Genomic DNA, 17,868 nt, shown 5'->3' on the forward strand with positions numbered 1-17,868 from the left:
CGGCGCGCACGCACCCACCCTCCTCCACACACACAGATTCACACTCCTCCTCCTGCCCCACCCCCGCCTCGCTGCGCGGTCCTCCTCCCGCCCGGGGGTCGTCACTCGCGGTCACACCGTGGTGCACTCACACCTTCCCCTCCACACTTTACCGGTCTGCCCCTCTGCCCCCCGCGCGACCCGCAGGTACACCGTCCCCCACCGCGCCCTCCCCCTCGCCGCACTGTCCCTCCCCTCCCCCTTCCCCTCCCCACAGTCAGTCACCCTGTCACACTCGCATTCCCTACCCCTCGCCCCGGTCTGCAGCTCGGACACACTCGCTCAGTCACACGGTCACACGGCCAGACACCCGCTTTGTAACGCGCGCGGTCCGCGCGCCGCGCCCGCCCGCCGCGCCCCCCGGAGCCCCCCGGCGCCCCCCCGCGGCCGGCGGCTGCGCCGATGACCTCACGGCGCGCGCGCGGCGCGGCCCGGCGAGGCCGCAGATTGGCTGGCGGCGCCTCCGCGGCACTTCAAAGCCGGAGAGGGAGCTACAATTGTGGTGGAATGGGCGGAACTGATCATTGTATTGCACACCTCTAAAAAAAACACTGCCTCTGATTTATCAATATAAAAAAGATCCTCTGAGAGGAGGAGGGCACTTTTGTGTGATGGCAACTTCACTTCTAGGGGTGAGTCTCAGGATTTTCTCTTGCTGGTTTAATTAGTTTCCTTTTATTGCCGATCGGAGGGGGTTAAAGTCGCCCCGGCCAGGCCACGGGCTATCAGTCTCTATTGAGAGCTTTTTTTTTTTTTCCTTCTTTAAATACAAGTGAGTTTGGAGAAAAGAAAAGAGGGGGAGAAGGGGGCAGAGTCACTTTTTTTAGCGCAGGAAAAGGTTCGGAGGGCAGTTAGACAAGCCACCTCGCAGCGCCCGGCCGCTCCCCGCCCGGGAGACGTGCGCCCTGCCCATTTCACAGGCGACGATTTCGGGGGTAAAGAGCAAGTTTTTCCTCCTGGGCAAACTGCAGATTTTCCCTCTTCCCCTTAAAAAATTCCGCAGCCCGCCTGGTCTTGCAGGTACGTTGAACACGTCTCATTAAAAAAAAAAAAAACCCAACTATTGTAGACATTTTGTTTTTGTTTTTGTTTTTAAGTAAAGTGAAAGGAAGGCAGGAAGAGCGAGCGAGCCAGCCTTACAGTTTGACCTCTTTTGGCCTGGGAGACACATCGCAGGGTGGGTTTCTGGGGATCGGAACAGGATTTTCAAAGCTCTTTCTGGATTACACGGGAAGCGCTTTTAAAAGCAATCCACTGCTATTCCCTCAGGCTTCTCGGCAAAGGAAACTTCCTTTCTCCCTAATCTGGACTTTGGCTTGCTTGTTTGTTTCTACGTGCCTGGGGCCTGGTGTGCGCGAGCGTGTTGTTTTAGGTGAGAATATTTGTCAAACTCTTCCTTAGCATGGCGCTTTGCTCCCGGATCAGACGCCGGCAGCCAAACTTGTCCCCTCCCGTAGAGTAGGAAGCGGCCGGGCGCCGGGGCTGCTGGGGGAGCCAGGTGAGTTGGCGGCGGCGCGCCGCAGCGAGAGATGGGGTGCACGGGGCGTTTTGAGGGCTACCAGAGATCTGATGCGGATTTCTTTCCTCCCTCCCCCACCGGCCCTTTGCCCACCCCCACCCCCGCCCCCCGACCCCTTCTCCTCTCCCCCTTCCCGCAGGAAGAACCGAGGTTGGGATCCACTCCTCTGGCCATGCTTGCTGCTACCTGTAATAAGATCGGCAGCCCCAGCCCGTCTCCCTCCTCCCTCTCGGACAGCTCGTCTTCCTTCGGCAAAGGCTTCCATCCCTGGAAACGTTCCTCGTCCTCCTCCTCCGGCAGCTGCAATGTAGTGGGTTCCAGCCTCTCTGGCTTCGGCGTGACGGGGGCCTCCAGGACCGGCGGCTCGTCCTCCGCGGCCGCGGCGGCGGCAGCGGCAGCGGCGGCGGCGGCGGCCCTGGTGTCCGACTCGTTCGGCTGCGGCGGCTCGCCCGGCTCCAGCGCCTTCTCCCTCACCTCGAGCAGCGCCGCGGCCGCAGCGGCCGCCGCGGCCGCCGCTTCCACCTCGCCCTTCGCCAACGACTACTCGGTGTTCCAGACCCCCGGCGTCTCCGGGGGCAGCGGCGGCGGCGGCGGGGGCGGCGGCGGCGGGTCCTCCGCGCACTCGCAGGACGGCTCCCACCAGCCGGTGTTCATCTCCAAGGTGCACACCTCGGTGGACGGGCTGCAGGGCATCTACCCGCGCGTGGGCATGGCGCACCCGTACGAGTCGTGGTTCAAGCCCTCGCACCCGGGCCTGGGCGCCGCGGGCGACGTGGGGTCGGCCGGCGCCTCCAGCTGGTGGGACGTGGGCGCCGGCTGGATCGACGTGCAGAACCCGAACGGCGCTGCGGCGTTGCCGGGCTCGCTGCACCCCGCCGCCGGGGGGCTCCAAACCTCGCTGCATTCGCCGCTCGGAGGCTACAACTCGGATTACTCAGGCCTGAGCCACTCAGCCTTCAGCAGCGGGGCCTCGTCGCACTTGCTCAGCCCCGCCGGGCAGCACCTCATGGACGGCTTCAAGCCGGTGCTGCCGGGCTCCTACCCGGACTCGGCCCCGTCGCCGCTGGCCGGCGCAGGGGGCTCCATGCTGAGCGCGGGGCCGTCGGCGCCGCTGGGGGGCTCCCCGCGCTCCTCCGCGCGCCGTTACTCGGGCCGCGCCACCTGCGACTGCCCCAACTGCCAGGAGGCGGAGCGGCTGGGCCCGGCGGGGGCGAGTCTGCGGCGCAAGGGCCTGCACAGTTGCCACATCCCGGGCTGCGGCAAGGTGTACGGCAAGACCTCGCACCTCAAGGCGCACCTGCGCTGGCACACGGGCGAGCGGCCTTTCGTGTGCAACTGGCTCTTCTGCGGCAAGCGTTTCACGCGATCCGACGAGCTGCAGCGGCACCTGCGGACCCACACCGGTGAGAAGCGCTTCGCCTGTCCGGTCTGCAACAAGCGCTTCATGCGCAGCGACCACCTCAGCAAGCACGTGAAGACGCACAGTGGCGGCGGAGGAGGCTCGGCTGGCTCCGGCAGTGGTGGCAAGAAGGGCAGCGACACCGACAGCGAGCACAGCGCTGCGGGCAGCCCGCCCTGCCACTCCCCGGAGCTGCTGCAGCCCCCTGAGCCCGGGCACCGCAATGGCCTGGAGTGACTCGCACCCTGCGCCTGTCCCTCCCCTTGACCTCCTCCCATCCCGCTCCGCTCGGTCCCCGCCTGTCCTGGCCTCAGCTCCAGCCTCTCTGCACTGCATACTGCTCGCTCTCTGTCTTTGTTCCTCTTCTAACTCCTTGTGTGACTTAACTTTGTAAAGGGGATATGAACATGTAAGTAACACGCATTGCCATTCCCGGCCCTGGCTTTCCCCTCCACCCCGTTAAACCGTCCAACGCAGCCGGAACCCACGCCCCTCCGGGCCTTTAATTCTCGTCTCCCCTCGTCCTCTGTCTGCCATCCCAGGGTGTGACAGGCCTATCTTAGAGGGAAGCAGCCCTGGAGGTAGAGCTGGACGATTCCAGTGCCTGGGAGACGGGCCTGTACCCAGGAGGGAGCAATTGAGCTGAGCAAGGTTGAGCAGCGCTGTGGGGAGAGCGAGGCAGCAGGCCCGCGCTGGGTGTTCTGCCGCGGACAGCCGGGTATGTGGTTCCAGAACCGCCCGGCTGCTGCGCGCCCTGCTCGGAGCCGTCGGAGCTTTGTGCGTGTGCCCATCTGTCCGCAGAGATCCGGAGTTTGCAGAGTTTAGCTCTCCCAGCTTCAGCTCAGTCTCTTTTTCTTTGTTCCCTGAGGTGGAACCGATGCAAATTTCAGCTAAGGGCAGTCTTGGTGAATCGCTATAGTAGCCTTCTTTCAACTTTATAACATTTTTTTTTTTAAACTAAAAACCTAAAGGAAAAAAAAGACATCCTTCCACTTGGTTTCTATCTAGTTTTTCCTCTAGCAGTGAGCAAGTCTTTCTCTTCAAACTGTGCTAATATTGATCCCAAAGTTATTTTGATCGCATTAGCTTATGGGGTGGGGGTGGGGGTAAGTGTAGGTGTCTTTCTTATGCAAAAATACCCCTTTCCGGTGAGAACAGATTCACTATCTCCGTGTTTGTCCTTTTCTACCTCGTTTTTCACCACTCCCGAGCCTAATCTCCTTTTCTTTTTTCGTGCTAGCCCAGACATCAATTTGTATAGTGCTCATTTCTGTAAATTCTTGCAGCTCATTGACGATTCTTAGGGTGAAACTTTTTTTGGTGTGATTTAAGCTTATAAACAAGTGAAGAAGCTATCGTTTATTATAGACGAGGCTGTAGTTTAAATGCCAAAAGAGGGAAAATGGGCGGGGGGAAACTTTGTAAAATATATCTGAACCTAATGGTTTGTACAACTGGAGAATCGTTCTAGATTAGTTACCAATTAACTATAACTCCACCAGTGTATGGATGCGAGGTGCCGTTGTCCAGGAGACGATTTTGTATAGTATTTTTCTTGTACATTACTTCCAGTAAATATTTGAAAAATATATTGAAGTAAACTTGATTTTTTTTTTTTTTTTGGTTACCAGAAAATATTAAGAGTTATTGTTGCAGTTCTGATGAGCTGCAGGTTTTTTGAACTCACTTCTGGAGGTGCAGAGCCACAAACGCACTTTCGGGGCCTAGTTTTGCTCGAATATTAATTTAGATAGGTATCAAACTGTAACTAAGACAATATTTGATAAATGTGGGATGACATTTAATTTAATGGAGCATGTACTTATTTGCATTTGCTGGCAGTTCAGGCATAGTTAAAGTGAGAGTTCTCCTATATTTCAAAACTGGGTTTGCCAAAACCCATGTATTAAATAAATTGTCCAATTGAAACTCAACTAACTTTGGCCTTTGTGTATTTCCTGAAGGTAATATTGTTAACTGTTAATCAATACTCCTGATAGTACATTTAAATGTTTGCAAATTCTGCAAACTAATTGCTCATTGTAATGTTGAAATAATTTGGATATTTCACATTGAAATGAAAAACCTTTCTCTGGAACATTTTAGACTTGCATTTTAAATGCATGAAATGTAATTGATTTATTTGTAATATTTTAAATGGTATTAATAAACTCAGATAAAAGACTAGGCCAGTTAATTTGTTTTCCTTTTTAAACTATAGACATTTGCATTTTGTTTTCAGTTAAATATCTAATTTAAACAAAATATAATCCTGTTTTGTGGTAATATTTAAATAATTGCCTTTAATATTACTCAGATGGAATGATCTATTTGGCAAAACTGTTTTCTTTATTTACCAAGATAAAGATTAGAATCTAAGAAATGTAACTAATTATTTACCAGTAGATTTAGCTCAAAGCATCAGGACTTACTGACCTCTTAAAATTTGGACTAAGTCACCAAACAATTCAAAGAAATTTCCTGTTTTGCTTCCTTCTCATTCTCCAGGAGGAGTCCGGTTGATTGCATTTGGTATTTAAAAGGGCAAGACTTACACTGGAAGATCAATACATCTAAAATAAGAACATGGGTTCAGGGATAACTTTTGTTGTTAGTGGGTGGAGGAGGTCAAGCTAACAAAAGCTTGTTTTTGGCATTCCACGTCTTAGCTAAAGATTATGTAGAGGTAAATATCAGTAGTAGATTCCTGTTGAAATGAGTTATCTGTTCTTTTAAAGTCTCTAAACAGCCACCAAAGAAAAGGAAGGTTAAACCTTAATCTATTTACTAGGCTATTGTTCATAGGTGTCAATGATGCCAATAAAAAATATTGTCTTGTTATGTCTAAGTGCATTTAAGCAATGAGTTCCTTGAGCCATACTTTTGAAGGTAAAAAAAAATAAAACTTTAAATGTTAATTGTTGTTATACCAAACTATTTCACTATTAGATTAATATTATTTTGAATCAAATTGAATAAAAAGTTAGTGTTCAGATTCTTTCAAGTTTAGCTTCTTTCTTTCGGTTTGCCTTCTCCCCGCCCCAAGTTCAGTCTGGATGTATATCTCAAACTGAAAACCTTCTATTGAAATGTATATAAAGTCATTATTACCCCCCCAAAACAAATGAGGACATAGAGTGCTATGAATATTGTAAATTTAGAAGAAAAAATCAATTAGCAATTAAAATGTTTTAAGATAAGGTAGTTTGTGCTTAAGTAGCAGACGGTCTTGATCCTGCTATCTCTGCAGATATTTGAGACCTCCAGTCCCTACGGTTTTAGGGAAGCAAGTTAGCTCTGATTCTTTGGTATACTATAGCTCCAAATAATGGTTTAAAAAAGTAAAAGTCTCTCTTTCTGTCACTCTTTCCTAGGAATAACACGCAGAACACAGTTTAAGTGTTGTTTCTTTTTTATTGAAAGTTGCAGTGCTGAGGAGGAACCGGTTCTGAAGGAGTTAAATGTAGTGGCAGGTAAGGAGAGCTGCTTGGTACATTTATAATATCAGTTGCATTACATACAGATCACATTCAATTTAAGAGGTGGATGATGACAGATATTGTCTAGAAGATTTCTTTGGGGTGGTTGAAGGGGGACAGATATTTCTGAAATGTAAATTGCAAACTTTCACTTTCTTCCTTCGGCTTCTCCTCCCCCTTGTAGCTTTGGTGTATTTTGTTGTGATAATTATTGGACAGTATTTCTAGACTCCTGTTCTGCATGGTGGGCAGGATTCCCTTTTGGAGATGAAGATCCTCTTTTCAGAGGACAGTGTGGATGAAATGCAAAATTGTGATTTCTCCCTGCCTTCTCTGTGATAAAGCACCTCTCTAACAGTGCCTTGGAGGCTCTCTCAAATGAAGTCAAAGGCTGGGTTTCACTTTGAACCAAGGGACAAGCTTCCAGTCTTGCAGATCAAGGTAGAGTTAAACTAGTTGTTGACCCAGAGGTCAGGCCAGCATGTATCAGTCCAGCCTCAGTCCAGCCTTTCTGTTTACCTGCCTTATTTCTTCCCCTTTAGTGTTTCTTCCCTCTACTGCTTTCTCCTTCTCTGGCTCAACTTCTTTTAGTGTCTTCTCTCTTGCTTAGGGACATATGTGACTGTGATTTGTTGAGGTTGGACTATCAACAAAAATATTTTATGACAGAAACTTAATTTAAACAAATGCAATGACTTACTTACTCTTTGGTTATCAGCTGATCTTGGAAAAAGTTCCTGGATACATTAGCCCTCCTTCCACTGTCCTCTTACTTCAATCTTGTTGTAACTTCTCAGCTGGGCTTCCCTTGGGGAGAGAATGCTGAAATTAAAAATTAAAGACAAGCAGGTGGTGAGACTAGACTCCTGAGTGGGCAGATCAGTAACCCTGCCATTCACATTTTCATCTCCCCTCGGATCTTTTGGTGAGATCATTGAATGCAATGCTACAGCAGGCCTGTAGAGGAATTTCTTTAAAATAAATATTTTATTTTAGAGGATGAGCTGAAAGGTCAGATGATAGTTTAGGTTGGTAAATCAAGGAAGGACCTTTAGAGGGAAAAAGTATGGATTTGATTGTTCTCCGCTCACCTAGTATGGTAGAGATAAATATTATAATGAAAGTAGTTCTGCATTTTGCTCAGTTTTTCATACAAATAGCTTCAAAGGGGGATTGACTTAATGCAGATATTTTGAATAAATTGGGGTTTTTAGTTTCCTGCTGATTTTTTTGCTGCTTCTGTCCAAATGGCATTATTATTTTTCCATACACCCCTAAGAAAAACTCAGGTATGATCAAGTCTCTTTCTTTTTAAAAATATGATTTCTACAGTTGTCTGCTTTTTCTTAAAAAAAATAGACCTCTAGATTAATTCTATCATTGCACTTAAAGAAAATCGTGTTAAGAATCAAAAGGAGTGAAGTATAGACTAATGCGGTACTCATTTTTTAGTTAGGAGTGTTGTTCTGGGTGGCATCTTTTGAAGACTTTGCTCGATACACAATTGTTGCTGTTGTTTAAAAAATAAGATTCAGAATTTGCCTGTGCCCCATTTATTCCCTACTTCCGGATTAAAGGAAAGCCGGTAATTCCTTGCTATCCCGGGCTCTCAGGCCGCTGCGGTTTAAGGTGATGCGCGTCAGTGGGCGTCGCTTTTGGTTCGCTGCTCACCCTCTGCACACAAGTGTTGATCTGCTAGAGTAGGGGGGAGGGGGATCTATTTTCTTCGGTCCCTGGGCGCGTGTTTAATTTAATTTAATTTTCTGCGGAGTCTCCTGGTGGTGAGGAAGCAGCCTTCTACATTTTGCTTTGGCTCCTAATGACAGGCTTCAAGAGCTCTAGGGACAGCAGAGAGCTTGGGGGTGACAGAGAAACCAGGACTTAAGCGCCTGCTCCAAGTTGCCACTTTTCACTGTTGTTCGAAGGCCATCCTTTCAAGTCCATCTACTGGGGCTACTTTTAAACCCACTCCCCAATTTTGCTTCTCAGGCAAGCACTTCTTGCTGTGTAGGAGGGGACGGTGGAGGCGCTCTCTGCTTCTCTTGCAGGGCTCTCAGCTGAGGTCTGTCTGGACTGCCCGAAGTTTCCCTCATGTGCCTTCTCAGTGAATTCAGAGGGAGGTTTTTAGCCCGGGATAATTTCCCTGCCTTTCGAAATGCTACATCTTTTCTCGATCAGCTTCTGGATGTGCTATGCGGGCTGCTCGTAGGACCCTCGAGACCCTCCGTGGCCCGCCCCCATCCCGCGTGTTACAGGGAAGCATGGGGCAGCGGGGCAGGGGTCTGGGGTCTTCTCTATGAGCCCCCGCCCGCAGTCCCTCTCGTGCTGCTGGGGCCAGCTGCCAGAGCACACACAAAGGTGCCGCAGATAGCGAGCGCCACCCGGTGCCCCACGCCCGCTCTGCAGCGCGCCCAGGATGGGCAGTGCCGGCTGACCAGGCCTGCGCTTCACGGAGCCTCTGGCCCTGCGCGAACCCATCCTGGGAATAACCGTGGTGAACCTCCTCCATGCGCACCTCCTGCCTTTCAAAAGACAAAGGGGCGGGACTGGGGTGGAGGATTCCCTTCCCTTCCCAGGCTCTCCAAACCCCTAGCATCCTCACTGACCTCAGCCATCCAAGGCAGCGCCTGGACCTCAGGGCCTCAGTCTCACTCTACTCAGGGTGGCATGCCCCACGCTGCGTCCTGCCGGTGCCATCCTAGCCTGCCTTGGAGTGGACTGGCCAAGGACTCGAACTTGTTTGGATTTCGCTCTTGGCCTTAGTGATCACTGCCTGCCCTCCTTCACCTACCGTGCTCTTTTCTTGTAGTGTTCACTGCCATCTGCCTCCCCTCCCGCGGAGGTCTTCGAGGTAGCGCAGCGTTCTTCATCGGTGGGAAGTTTTATTCTTGTCATTTTATTATGGGTTTGCCAGACTCGAAGGAACTTGCGCACCTTTTCCCACGCTGTTATTTTAAAGGAAGGAAAATTAAGGCTGATTGGCTGTGAAACACTGCCCTTTTTGATTTCAGGAATCAAAGAACAGGTTAGCCACCTTGGTGCCTACCTAGGGGAGCATCTTACAGTTATAGACGTATAATCACTGTACCTGTTGAACGAAACTTAACTTTTCTTTACCTTGTTGTATCTAAACCCCAATAACTTCTCTTGGGCTTTCTTCCTCTTCTCCTTCCTTGCCCTCCAACCCTTTGGGAATATGGGGAGTGCCAGCAGCATTCTTCAGGCCCCATGTTTGTAACATCTGAAGAGAGGTGAGGATGGATAGCCCTGCTTGAAGTCAGTGCCATACTCCTCTTAAAGGTTTTAGAGAATGTACTCTCAAACCAGGGAGGAAGGTGAGGAAGAAGTCAGCTCATAGTAAACCTCTCTCCTGACCCTGCCTTAGACACCTCTAGGACTTAAGCCCTCTTGTCTTAGAAGCTCATCATGCAGGTTGGATTCATGGTTCCGCTTTGTATTCTGGAGGTATGTCAGGGACTAAACCTGGAGGTATGTCATTCTGGAGGTATGCCAGGTAGTGATGGCTGTGCATGCACCATGTGTGTGCGTTTAGGGCACCTTCTGATGAGGCTGGAGCATAAACATCCTCCTCGACATCCACATCCGGGGAGCTCTCAGAGTCGCACACCAGTGCAGGGGCATGGCTCCAGCCAGGGCTGGCCTGTGCTTAAATCCACAGGTTCCACTGACTCGGATCTCTGTAGCAGGGAAGGCAGGGCGATGGCCTATCTGATCTGCAGTGAAGGCCTCCATCGCCAAGCCTCTGCAGCTGCCCGTGGAAGCGCTCTGTCCACCAGGCGCTCCCAAGCCGCCCTCCCCCCTCTGCAGCCCTCCACCTACCCAGCTGGTGACTGGAGCCCTGCCCCCACCCTTCTCTCGCGGCCGGAAAGCCGGGAAGTGCTGGAATGCCGCGTTCTCTCACCCTATTGGGCCTAGGTGTTGGAAACCACCGGAGGACAGAGTTTTGTGCTTTGATCTCCTGTTCCAGCCATTCTTTAGCACAGAGGGGTGAGTTTAAATTAAATTTCTTTCTCTGCTGATAAGTTCTAATGGGCCTCAGAGGTGAATAATTATGCAGTAACATTTCATGGGCTGTTGGAGTGGGAATTCCCACTGCGCTGTCACTAGGAACAGAATATCCCAAGGAAGGAAGCTACAAGGATCTTTCAGACCTCGGTGCAGATGAGCCAGGCCTTGCCTACTCTCATCTTTCTTGTCCCTGCAAAGCAGTTTGTTGTCACTTTTTTCATTCAAGTTTTTCATTCAAGTTTTTAAATGTGGTTTAAAAATACTAAAAAAATCTCTACAGGATCTTGTTTGAGGGTAAAAAGATACTTGCTTTGGTGAGTAAATATGAATTCCTATCAGGACAAGGTACACATTGATAAAAGCTGGGCTGCATTTTCCTGGAAACAGGCAGAGTTCCTGGACTTGCCTCAAACTACCCAGAATTTCTCTCACCACCTCTCTTCACTTGTTTTGGTGAATTACTACTCTTTTGCTTGATTCCTGCGTAAAAGGGTCAAGACCTGTAGCTGCAGCAATGAGTGTTCTGGACCTACTTGGTTTGCAGTTCAGAAACGGACTTTCCCTGGGGGGCGGGGGGAGAGGTTAAAAGGAAAGATGCATTTGCTGCTTCATTCAAAATAGTCACCTATTAGAAAAATGTGGACTTAATTCTTTAAGATTTTGATTTATATTAATTTCTCCCCAAGACAGATAAGAAATAGCATTAACAGTTTGAATATTTCAATGGGTCACAACATGTTGAAACTCAAAAGGAAATCAGACTCTTAACCTAAATCAAAGAAATCTAAATTTGTAATTTAAAAGCACAATGGAATTCTTTATTGTTTTGTTTTTCAAAGAAAACCCTTTATACTCCGTTTACATCAGTGTTTCATTGCATAGCATTTTCCTTGTTTACTTTTCTTCCCTTTAAATTTCTTCCATTAAATAAATTGAGCTCCCACAAGCTTTAAGATTTCTAAATCAACACATAGAAACTGGAGCCTGCTTATCAAGTTTTCACTCCTCTCTTGGCAACTAATTTGAAAGGGCCCAAACAATGAGTTGATTTACAACATTATGCTCAATTCACCCTGTACTGTAAGAGAATGTTGAAAAAAAAAAACCTCACTAATTCACCTGGGGTTATCTTTATGTCTTTGAGGGAACCAATCCTTCCAGCTTTAAGTTTTCTAGCCATTCCATTTTAAGCACAGAAATAGAAGAAAGTAGATGTCCACTCCCCCACCCCCCACAAGAGTTCAGGTGATTGTCTAGTTCAACTAAAATTAAAGGATTTGTACTACCCAATTTTGCACCCAATTTAATGTCCCTAATTATGCAGTTACCCTATCATCAGGTTTCCCGTCATTTCAGGAAGTTTTGTGCTCATTCTTTTACACTGATCAATGCTTCATTTCTCTATTACATTCTTAGCCCTTAGTTTGGCTTTATTTTTGTTTCCTTTTTCTCTTAAGCAGTTTCGTTTCCCTTTTAATTTAATGAACAATGGCCTTTGTAAGGGAGGGGAACCTACTGGCAGGTGGGAATGCATTTATAAGATAGTCACATTGATTTAGTGATGTTTAAAAAATATCAAGTTATATATATTATTTAACAGAATTTTTCTCTAGATATTTGAATTCTCTATTGGGGGGGATAATCATCTTTATAATATTAAATTATATTTCTCCCCAAACTTTAAGAAAATAAGGTTCTTGTAGGTGACAGTTCAGTAGCCTTTGTACTATTAAGCAAATTAAGCTTTGCTTTCTCCCAATAAATATTCGGCTTAAAACTGCAGTGGTTAAGTTCTAGTAAGGAACGCATATATTTCCTGTGCCCTCAAAAGTAACATGTTTTAGTTTATTATCACAGTCAAATGTTGTAATAGTAATAGCAAGCAGTAAAACAACCTTGTAAATACTTTGGTGAAAAGACATGATATATTGTTCAGTTGCATATACTTTGTAGAAAGCATATGATTTACTTTACTTAGTATATGGTATAATTATTAAATGTGAACATATTCTGCTTCATGACATGTTCACTTGAATATTTTAATATGCATGCCTAGGAAAATCAGAATCATTGAAGTGTTGTTCCATTCTCAAAATTTTACCTGTTGTTCTTTCAGAGAAAATTTTGTTTCAAAAGAGGATATAATAGGAATCCCTGTTATGAGAAATGGTATTTGTGTCTATCAAGTGGTTTTGGAACTACTCTTAATATTTTATGTTCCAAAAGCAGTGGTGTGTTTTGTTTTTTACTTCATTTTCTAAAGTAAACTTTTCATTTTGGAATCATTTTAGATTTATAGAAAAGTTGTAAAAATAGTACAGTGAGTTCCAGTTGTTTTCCTTCTTGTTAACATCTTACATTACAATGGTTATACTTGTCAACCCTAAGAAATCAATATTGGTGTATATATTTTAAAAAAGAATTAAAGGCAAAAAGTGCTGCATGGCACATCCGTCTGTTAGATTGTAGCTTAGCAAAACGTTGACCTCTTTGGTCGGCTTCTTACGGTCAGCTTGCCTATGCAGAGGCTATGAACTAAATAAGTAAGTTACTACAAAGCTAGTGCTCAGGGGTATGTCTTCAAAATAGTTTCTTAGAATGAAAAGTTTTAATTTTTTATAGTTAATTACAATCTAAGAAAATATTGCACATCTAGTTCCATTTTCATTTTTATTTTATGTCTGGAAGCATCAGATTAACTTTTGAATGGTTGATAGTTTCACTTTAAACTAACAAAAATGTATTCTTAGCAATAATCTATTTGTAGTCTAGGCTTATTTTGTATTCTAAAATTTTAAATGACTTATTTACTCATTATTATTGCCCTTAATATAGTAACTACAAGGTACAAATAATCTAATAATTCTAAGTTTTTCCTCCGTATTTTTCAAGTTAAATTTTAGGGTCATTTGCTGAGGAGCTGTTTCTCAGAGTATACAAAGCTTTAAAATCTTAATGGTTGACTTTTAAAAATAAGCACAAGTAAATGTCTCCTACACTCCATGCAGCAATACATTTACATGGATTTTTGTCTTGTTTAAGTAAGGTTGTAAGGAGTTTCATGAAAAAGAAAAGTATTATTTATTTAGAATGTATTTATACTTTACCAAGGGTTGCCAGATAAAATACAGGATATAGAGTTAAACTTGAATTTTGATAAACCACAAATAATTTGTCACTATAAGTATACCCCATGCAATATTTCGGACATACTTTTACTAAATGTGATTTAAAAAAAAAATTCAAATTTAACTAAATGTCCTGATTTTTCATTTTTAAATGAAATGTATATCTATAAGGACAAAGCTTGAAAAAAGGCAATATAAAAACAAAGTAACTCATGCCTGTTCACAAAAATGCTGGGGGTAGCGTTCTGTACTATTTTAAAAGGGAAATGAAGGACATACTGAAGTTAGGATTTACTTGTTATCTGCAGGGTGAAAGTTGATTTTCCAATTACTCTTTTGTGCTTTTTAGTTTCCAGCTTGTTTGGCTTCATTCTGTCTGGGCTATCCTCAAACATTCAGAATACTAGTACTAGCGGGCTGTAAGTAGGAGTTATAGTTCCCTAGCTCTTGGGAAAGTAATATTGTGTTGATGTTTGCTGCTCAGCATCTCCACACTTTTTTATTATAACAATGCTGTAAAAAAGGAAGGATTTTGTACTTTACACCCACCCCCTGGTTTAATTGCTCTTACTCAAATTGTACAAACATGGACTCCTACTCCAAGAGGTCATGTGTAAGTTGTAGCAGCAGTACTTCATATGAAATTTACGTGCTAGGTGATATATAAATTATGACTAAATAATCAGAAATCAAAGTACTCTATCCCAGGCGAGTTTGTCTTTCTTCTGTGGACGTATTGCTATAGGAAGTAGAGGTACTAGCCACTCATTTATTCATGGCATTTTCTCAAAAAACAATCCATTAATGCCCTGACTGGGTGGCTCGGTTGGTTGGAGCATCATCCAATACACCAAAAGGTGGTGAGTTTCGTCCCCTGGTTGAGGTGTGTACATGAGGCAACCAATTGATGCTTCTCTCTTCCTCTCTCTCCCTCTCTCTCTAAAATCAATAAACAGATCCTCAAGTGAGGATTAAAAAGAAAGAAGCAATCCTTATTTAATGTAATGGCTTTCTCTTTTGTGGTTAATTTATGCCATTCATTTAATTTTTCTAATAATTTCCTATCTCTTGATAAATATTATTTGTGATTATCCCAGAAATAATGATAAAAATTCTGTGTAGCTTGTACACAATACAGGCCACTAAGGGGTGAATGGAAGAATGAACCCGGCATCTAAGGTTTATCCATCTTGCCTTCACACAGCTCACAGAGTAAGTAAAAACAGTATTAACAAGCCGTGTATGCCCATCAGATAAATCATTAAGAACAATACAGGCAGTCTTATATCCATAAACAGAGGATTTATCTAGGACCTAGGCTTAAAAGGCAGCCACCCCTTAGATTCCACTTTCACCAGGCAATACAGCTACTACAGTGAGAGTTCAGAAGAAACTGGTAAGTGGGAAGTTTAGAGACACTTAATTTAAAGGCTGGTTTGATGGTAGCATTCCCTGGATAATTAAATTTAAAATTAAATTTTAAATAGATTCCCACAAACTGCCATACTCATATTTTCACTTTGTTTTATAAAATCAATCAGATATTCATTTGGATTAATAACTATTAAAAAATATAATTACCTCTGTGAATTCCAAAGGGAGGCATTTTGGACAAAATTAGATGCTCAGTGAAGGTAGTCTAGAAAGTACTAGAAATTGTGAAAAAACAGAAAACAATTTACCTTAACCCCACTTCTGAGATACAATTATGTCTTTACTTAAATAATCTTTTTTTCTACGTGATTTTCTTTTTACAAGTATGTACAAGTGTATAATCTGCTTTTTCTCCCCATTATTATTAAAATAAATTTCCCTTACTATTAGAAATTCTCTGCAAATATAATTTTAAACATTTATAAAATATTTAACAACTATATATATCAACTTTTTGCCTACTTCCCTAGTACTGAACATTTAATTGTTCACAAATGATTGAACATTCTTATGCATGGCTTTTTGTTCAAATTTCTGATTATTTCCTTAGGATACTAGAAAAGGAAGAAATTCTTGAGGGATAAGAACATTTTAGAGGCTCCAAATAGAGATGACCAGATCACTGTCCTGGGAGTGTTTATATTGCAGGAAACAGCAGTTAAAAGAGCCAGCCTTACATGCACTGAATTCTTAGTCTTTATTTCATAAGGGAGGAATGAATTCATTATTGCTTTAAGAAGCAAATTTGATAATCAATGAAATGTATTAAAAAAAAGAAGTGATTTCAGAGAATAATAAAAAAATCCTATTAAAAAAAAAGATGCAACTTTTAGATTCCTGTACTTTTTCCATATATTTATTTGCCATTTTCATTTCCTCTTTTGTGAATTGTTCTTCCATGGTTATGCCCTTTTCTGAATAAGAGTCCACTTGATTGCAAAATGAGGCAAATGATCTGAGCCAGTGGAGAACATTCTGGAAAAAGTGAGTTCTGGCTCTGGAAACAGAAACTCTCTTCATGCCTTTGCACCATAGAATTCTCTTAAATTGGGTCCCACAAATAGATTTTCTTTTATTAGTAATAGATTAATTATGGTAAGAGGGCAGAAGCATTATACTAACATTTTACAAAAGAATTTTGGGAAAACGACCAATTGTATTTCCCTATTAAGAATGGACATTGTTTTGCATGGGCACATCACACTAAAATATAGATTCAAATAAACATGTTAGCGGTAACTGGTAGAAAAGTTAAAAAAAGATTCAGTCAATGTGTCTATAGGATACACAAAAAATGACATTTTAATACATGACTTTATTAATTGAATTAGCCAGATGTTTTGGCCTCTGGCTGCATGGAACCTTTAAGTTCATTCATCCATTCATGGCCAACACAGACAATACGTCTGATTAGAATGAGCTGTTATAACTAGACAAGAAGATTTATTTTAAAATTTTGGTATTTTGTCCATTGGAGAAGTAGTGTCCAAGAGTAAAGTCAGGTCTACTTAGTCAATAATTAATTCTAAGTTTTTTAAGTTTCTTAAATAATTCTATATAATTAAAAGAGTAACTCTTTAGCAAGCTTGAAGTTTTGTAATACCTTGGTGACATATTCATTAGCACTTGAAAGAAATGCTTAAATACAACCACTAAAGACTCTTAAATTCTTGAGTTGTGGAGAAAAGGGAGAAGAATAAGATGTTGAGTATATTGGACTCATGAAATCATATCACAATACCATATTTTTCAGATTATAAGACGTACTATCCCCCAAATTTGGGAGGAAAATGGGGGTGTGTCTTATAGTCTGAATGTAATTTACCTGGCTCGCTGGGGGCCGGGATGGTGGTGGAACGGGTTTTTTTCCCCATTTTCCTCCTCTAAAACCTAGGTACGTCTTATGGTCCTGTATGTCTTATAGTCCGTAAAATAAGGTGCATCTTATCTTTAATATAGTCTCAGTTTGTAGTAGAGATAAGAATTTAACTTATAGTGATATTTTAAATGATTTATTTTCTTTTGTTCAAAAATTTAAAAAATCAAATCAACAAATGCTGAATGTCTACTTTGTGCTCATACTTTGCGTTAAAAATTTGCCTTAAGCATTATCACGGATCACAGTCATAATTTGAGAACTTACCTGTAACTGTAAAATAAAAGTTAATTCTGAAATTCTTTCTTTAAGGGAAAAACATTGTTTACAAAAAAAGTTCCCATCATCTTGCCCTTATGACTCTAAAATTAACTATTTAAAAATTAAAAACACATAGGTATTATAGTATACCAATTTAAAAATGTTCTAAGTATGTTAAAATAAAATAACTTCAACCTTGATCTGCAAGTGTGTATGCGTTTACTGGAAATTAAGCCCAATCTATTTTATCTAAAATTGTTACAAGGGGACAGAGGTTACTTTAGTTTGCCCTCTAAAGAAAGTTACTTGGTTATTAAGTAAATTTAAATATTCTATTGTGTAAAACAAACTAAGAGAGCTCACTAATGGTGGTAAATAGACATTTAGAAAAGCGTTTTCTTATTTTAACCATATATAAAAAATTCTTAAGACACTGAAATGCAAAAGAAACCAAAAAAAAAGAAAAAAGAAAAGAAAGGAGACAAGAGCCTACGTCTTTTTAAACTATAGTGCAACAGAGAAAATAAGTTACCACTTATTGGTATTGATTAATTGTTCTACGTATGCTCAGGTTTACAACTTTTATTCATTTATTTTATATAAAGTGACTGGGTTTATAGACAGGTTTTTACTATTGTCTAGAACAATGCTTCTCAACCTTTTTGTTGTTAACAAATCTGTTTGAGACTCCAATAAAAACTATG

General features: G+C 43.2%; 1 protein-coding gene and 1 long non-coding RNA gene across 8 annotated transcripts in view; both read left to right on the top strand.

The window, feature by feature from the left end:
• The first annotated feature begins 560 nt into the window (after nucleotides 1-560).
• On the top strand, nucleotides 561-5,142 carry SP8 (Sp8 transcription factor). Of its 7 annotated transcripts, none has more exons than XM_053926964.1 (3): nucleotides 561-671; nucleotides 1,309-1,411; nucleotides 1,702-5,142. In XM_053926964.1, exons 1-3 carry the CDS (start codon nucleotides 651-653, stop codon nucleotides 3,192-3,194), a joined length of 1,617 nt encoding a protein of 538 aa, XP_053782939.1. In that variant the 5' UTR covers nucleotides 561-650; the 3' UTR covers nucleotides 3,195-5,142. The 7 variants fall into 7 exon arrangements, with proteins under 7 accessions (XP_053782939.1, XP_053782940.1, XP_053782942.1 ...); XM_053926967.2 differs by lacking the exon at nucleotides 1,309-1,411 and adding an exon at nucleotides 1,441-1,537 and having other exon boundaries at nucleotides 563-671; nucleotides 1,698-5,142; XM_053926965.1 differs by lacking the exon at nucleotides 1,309-1,411 and having other exon boundaries at nucleotides 1,698-5,142.
• A 5,011-nt stretch (nucleotides 5,143-10,153) lies between these two features.
• LOC123480020 (uncharacterized) overlaps nucleotides 10,154-17,868 on the top strand; it is an 87,264-nt gene continuing 79,549 nt past the window's right edge. Inside the window, exon 1 of the long non-coding RNA XR_006655873.2 lies at nucleotides 10,154-10,444. This is a non-coding gene — a long non-coding RNA (uncharacterized lncRNA). The remainder of the gene's footprint in view (nucleotides 10,445-17,868) is intronic.

Source organism: Desmodus rotundus, chromosome 6 (genome assembly GCF_022682495.2).
Source record: "Desmodus rotundus isolate HL8 chromosome 6, HLdesRot8A.1, whole genome shotgun sequence".
Taxonomy (NCBI): domain Eukaryota; kingdom Metazoa; phylum Chordata; class Mammalia; order Chiroptera; family Phyllostomidae; genus Desmodus; species Desmodus rotundus.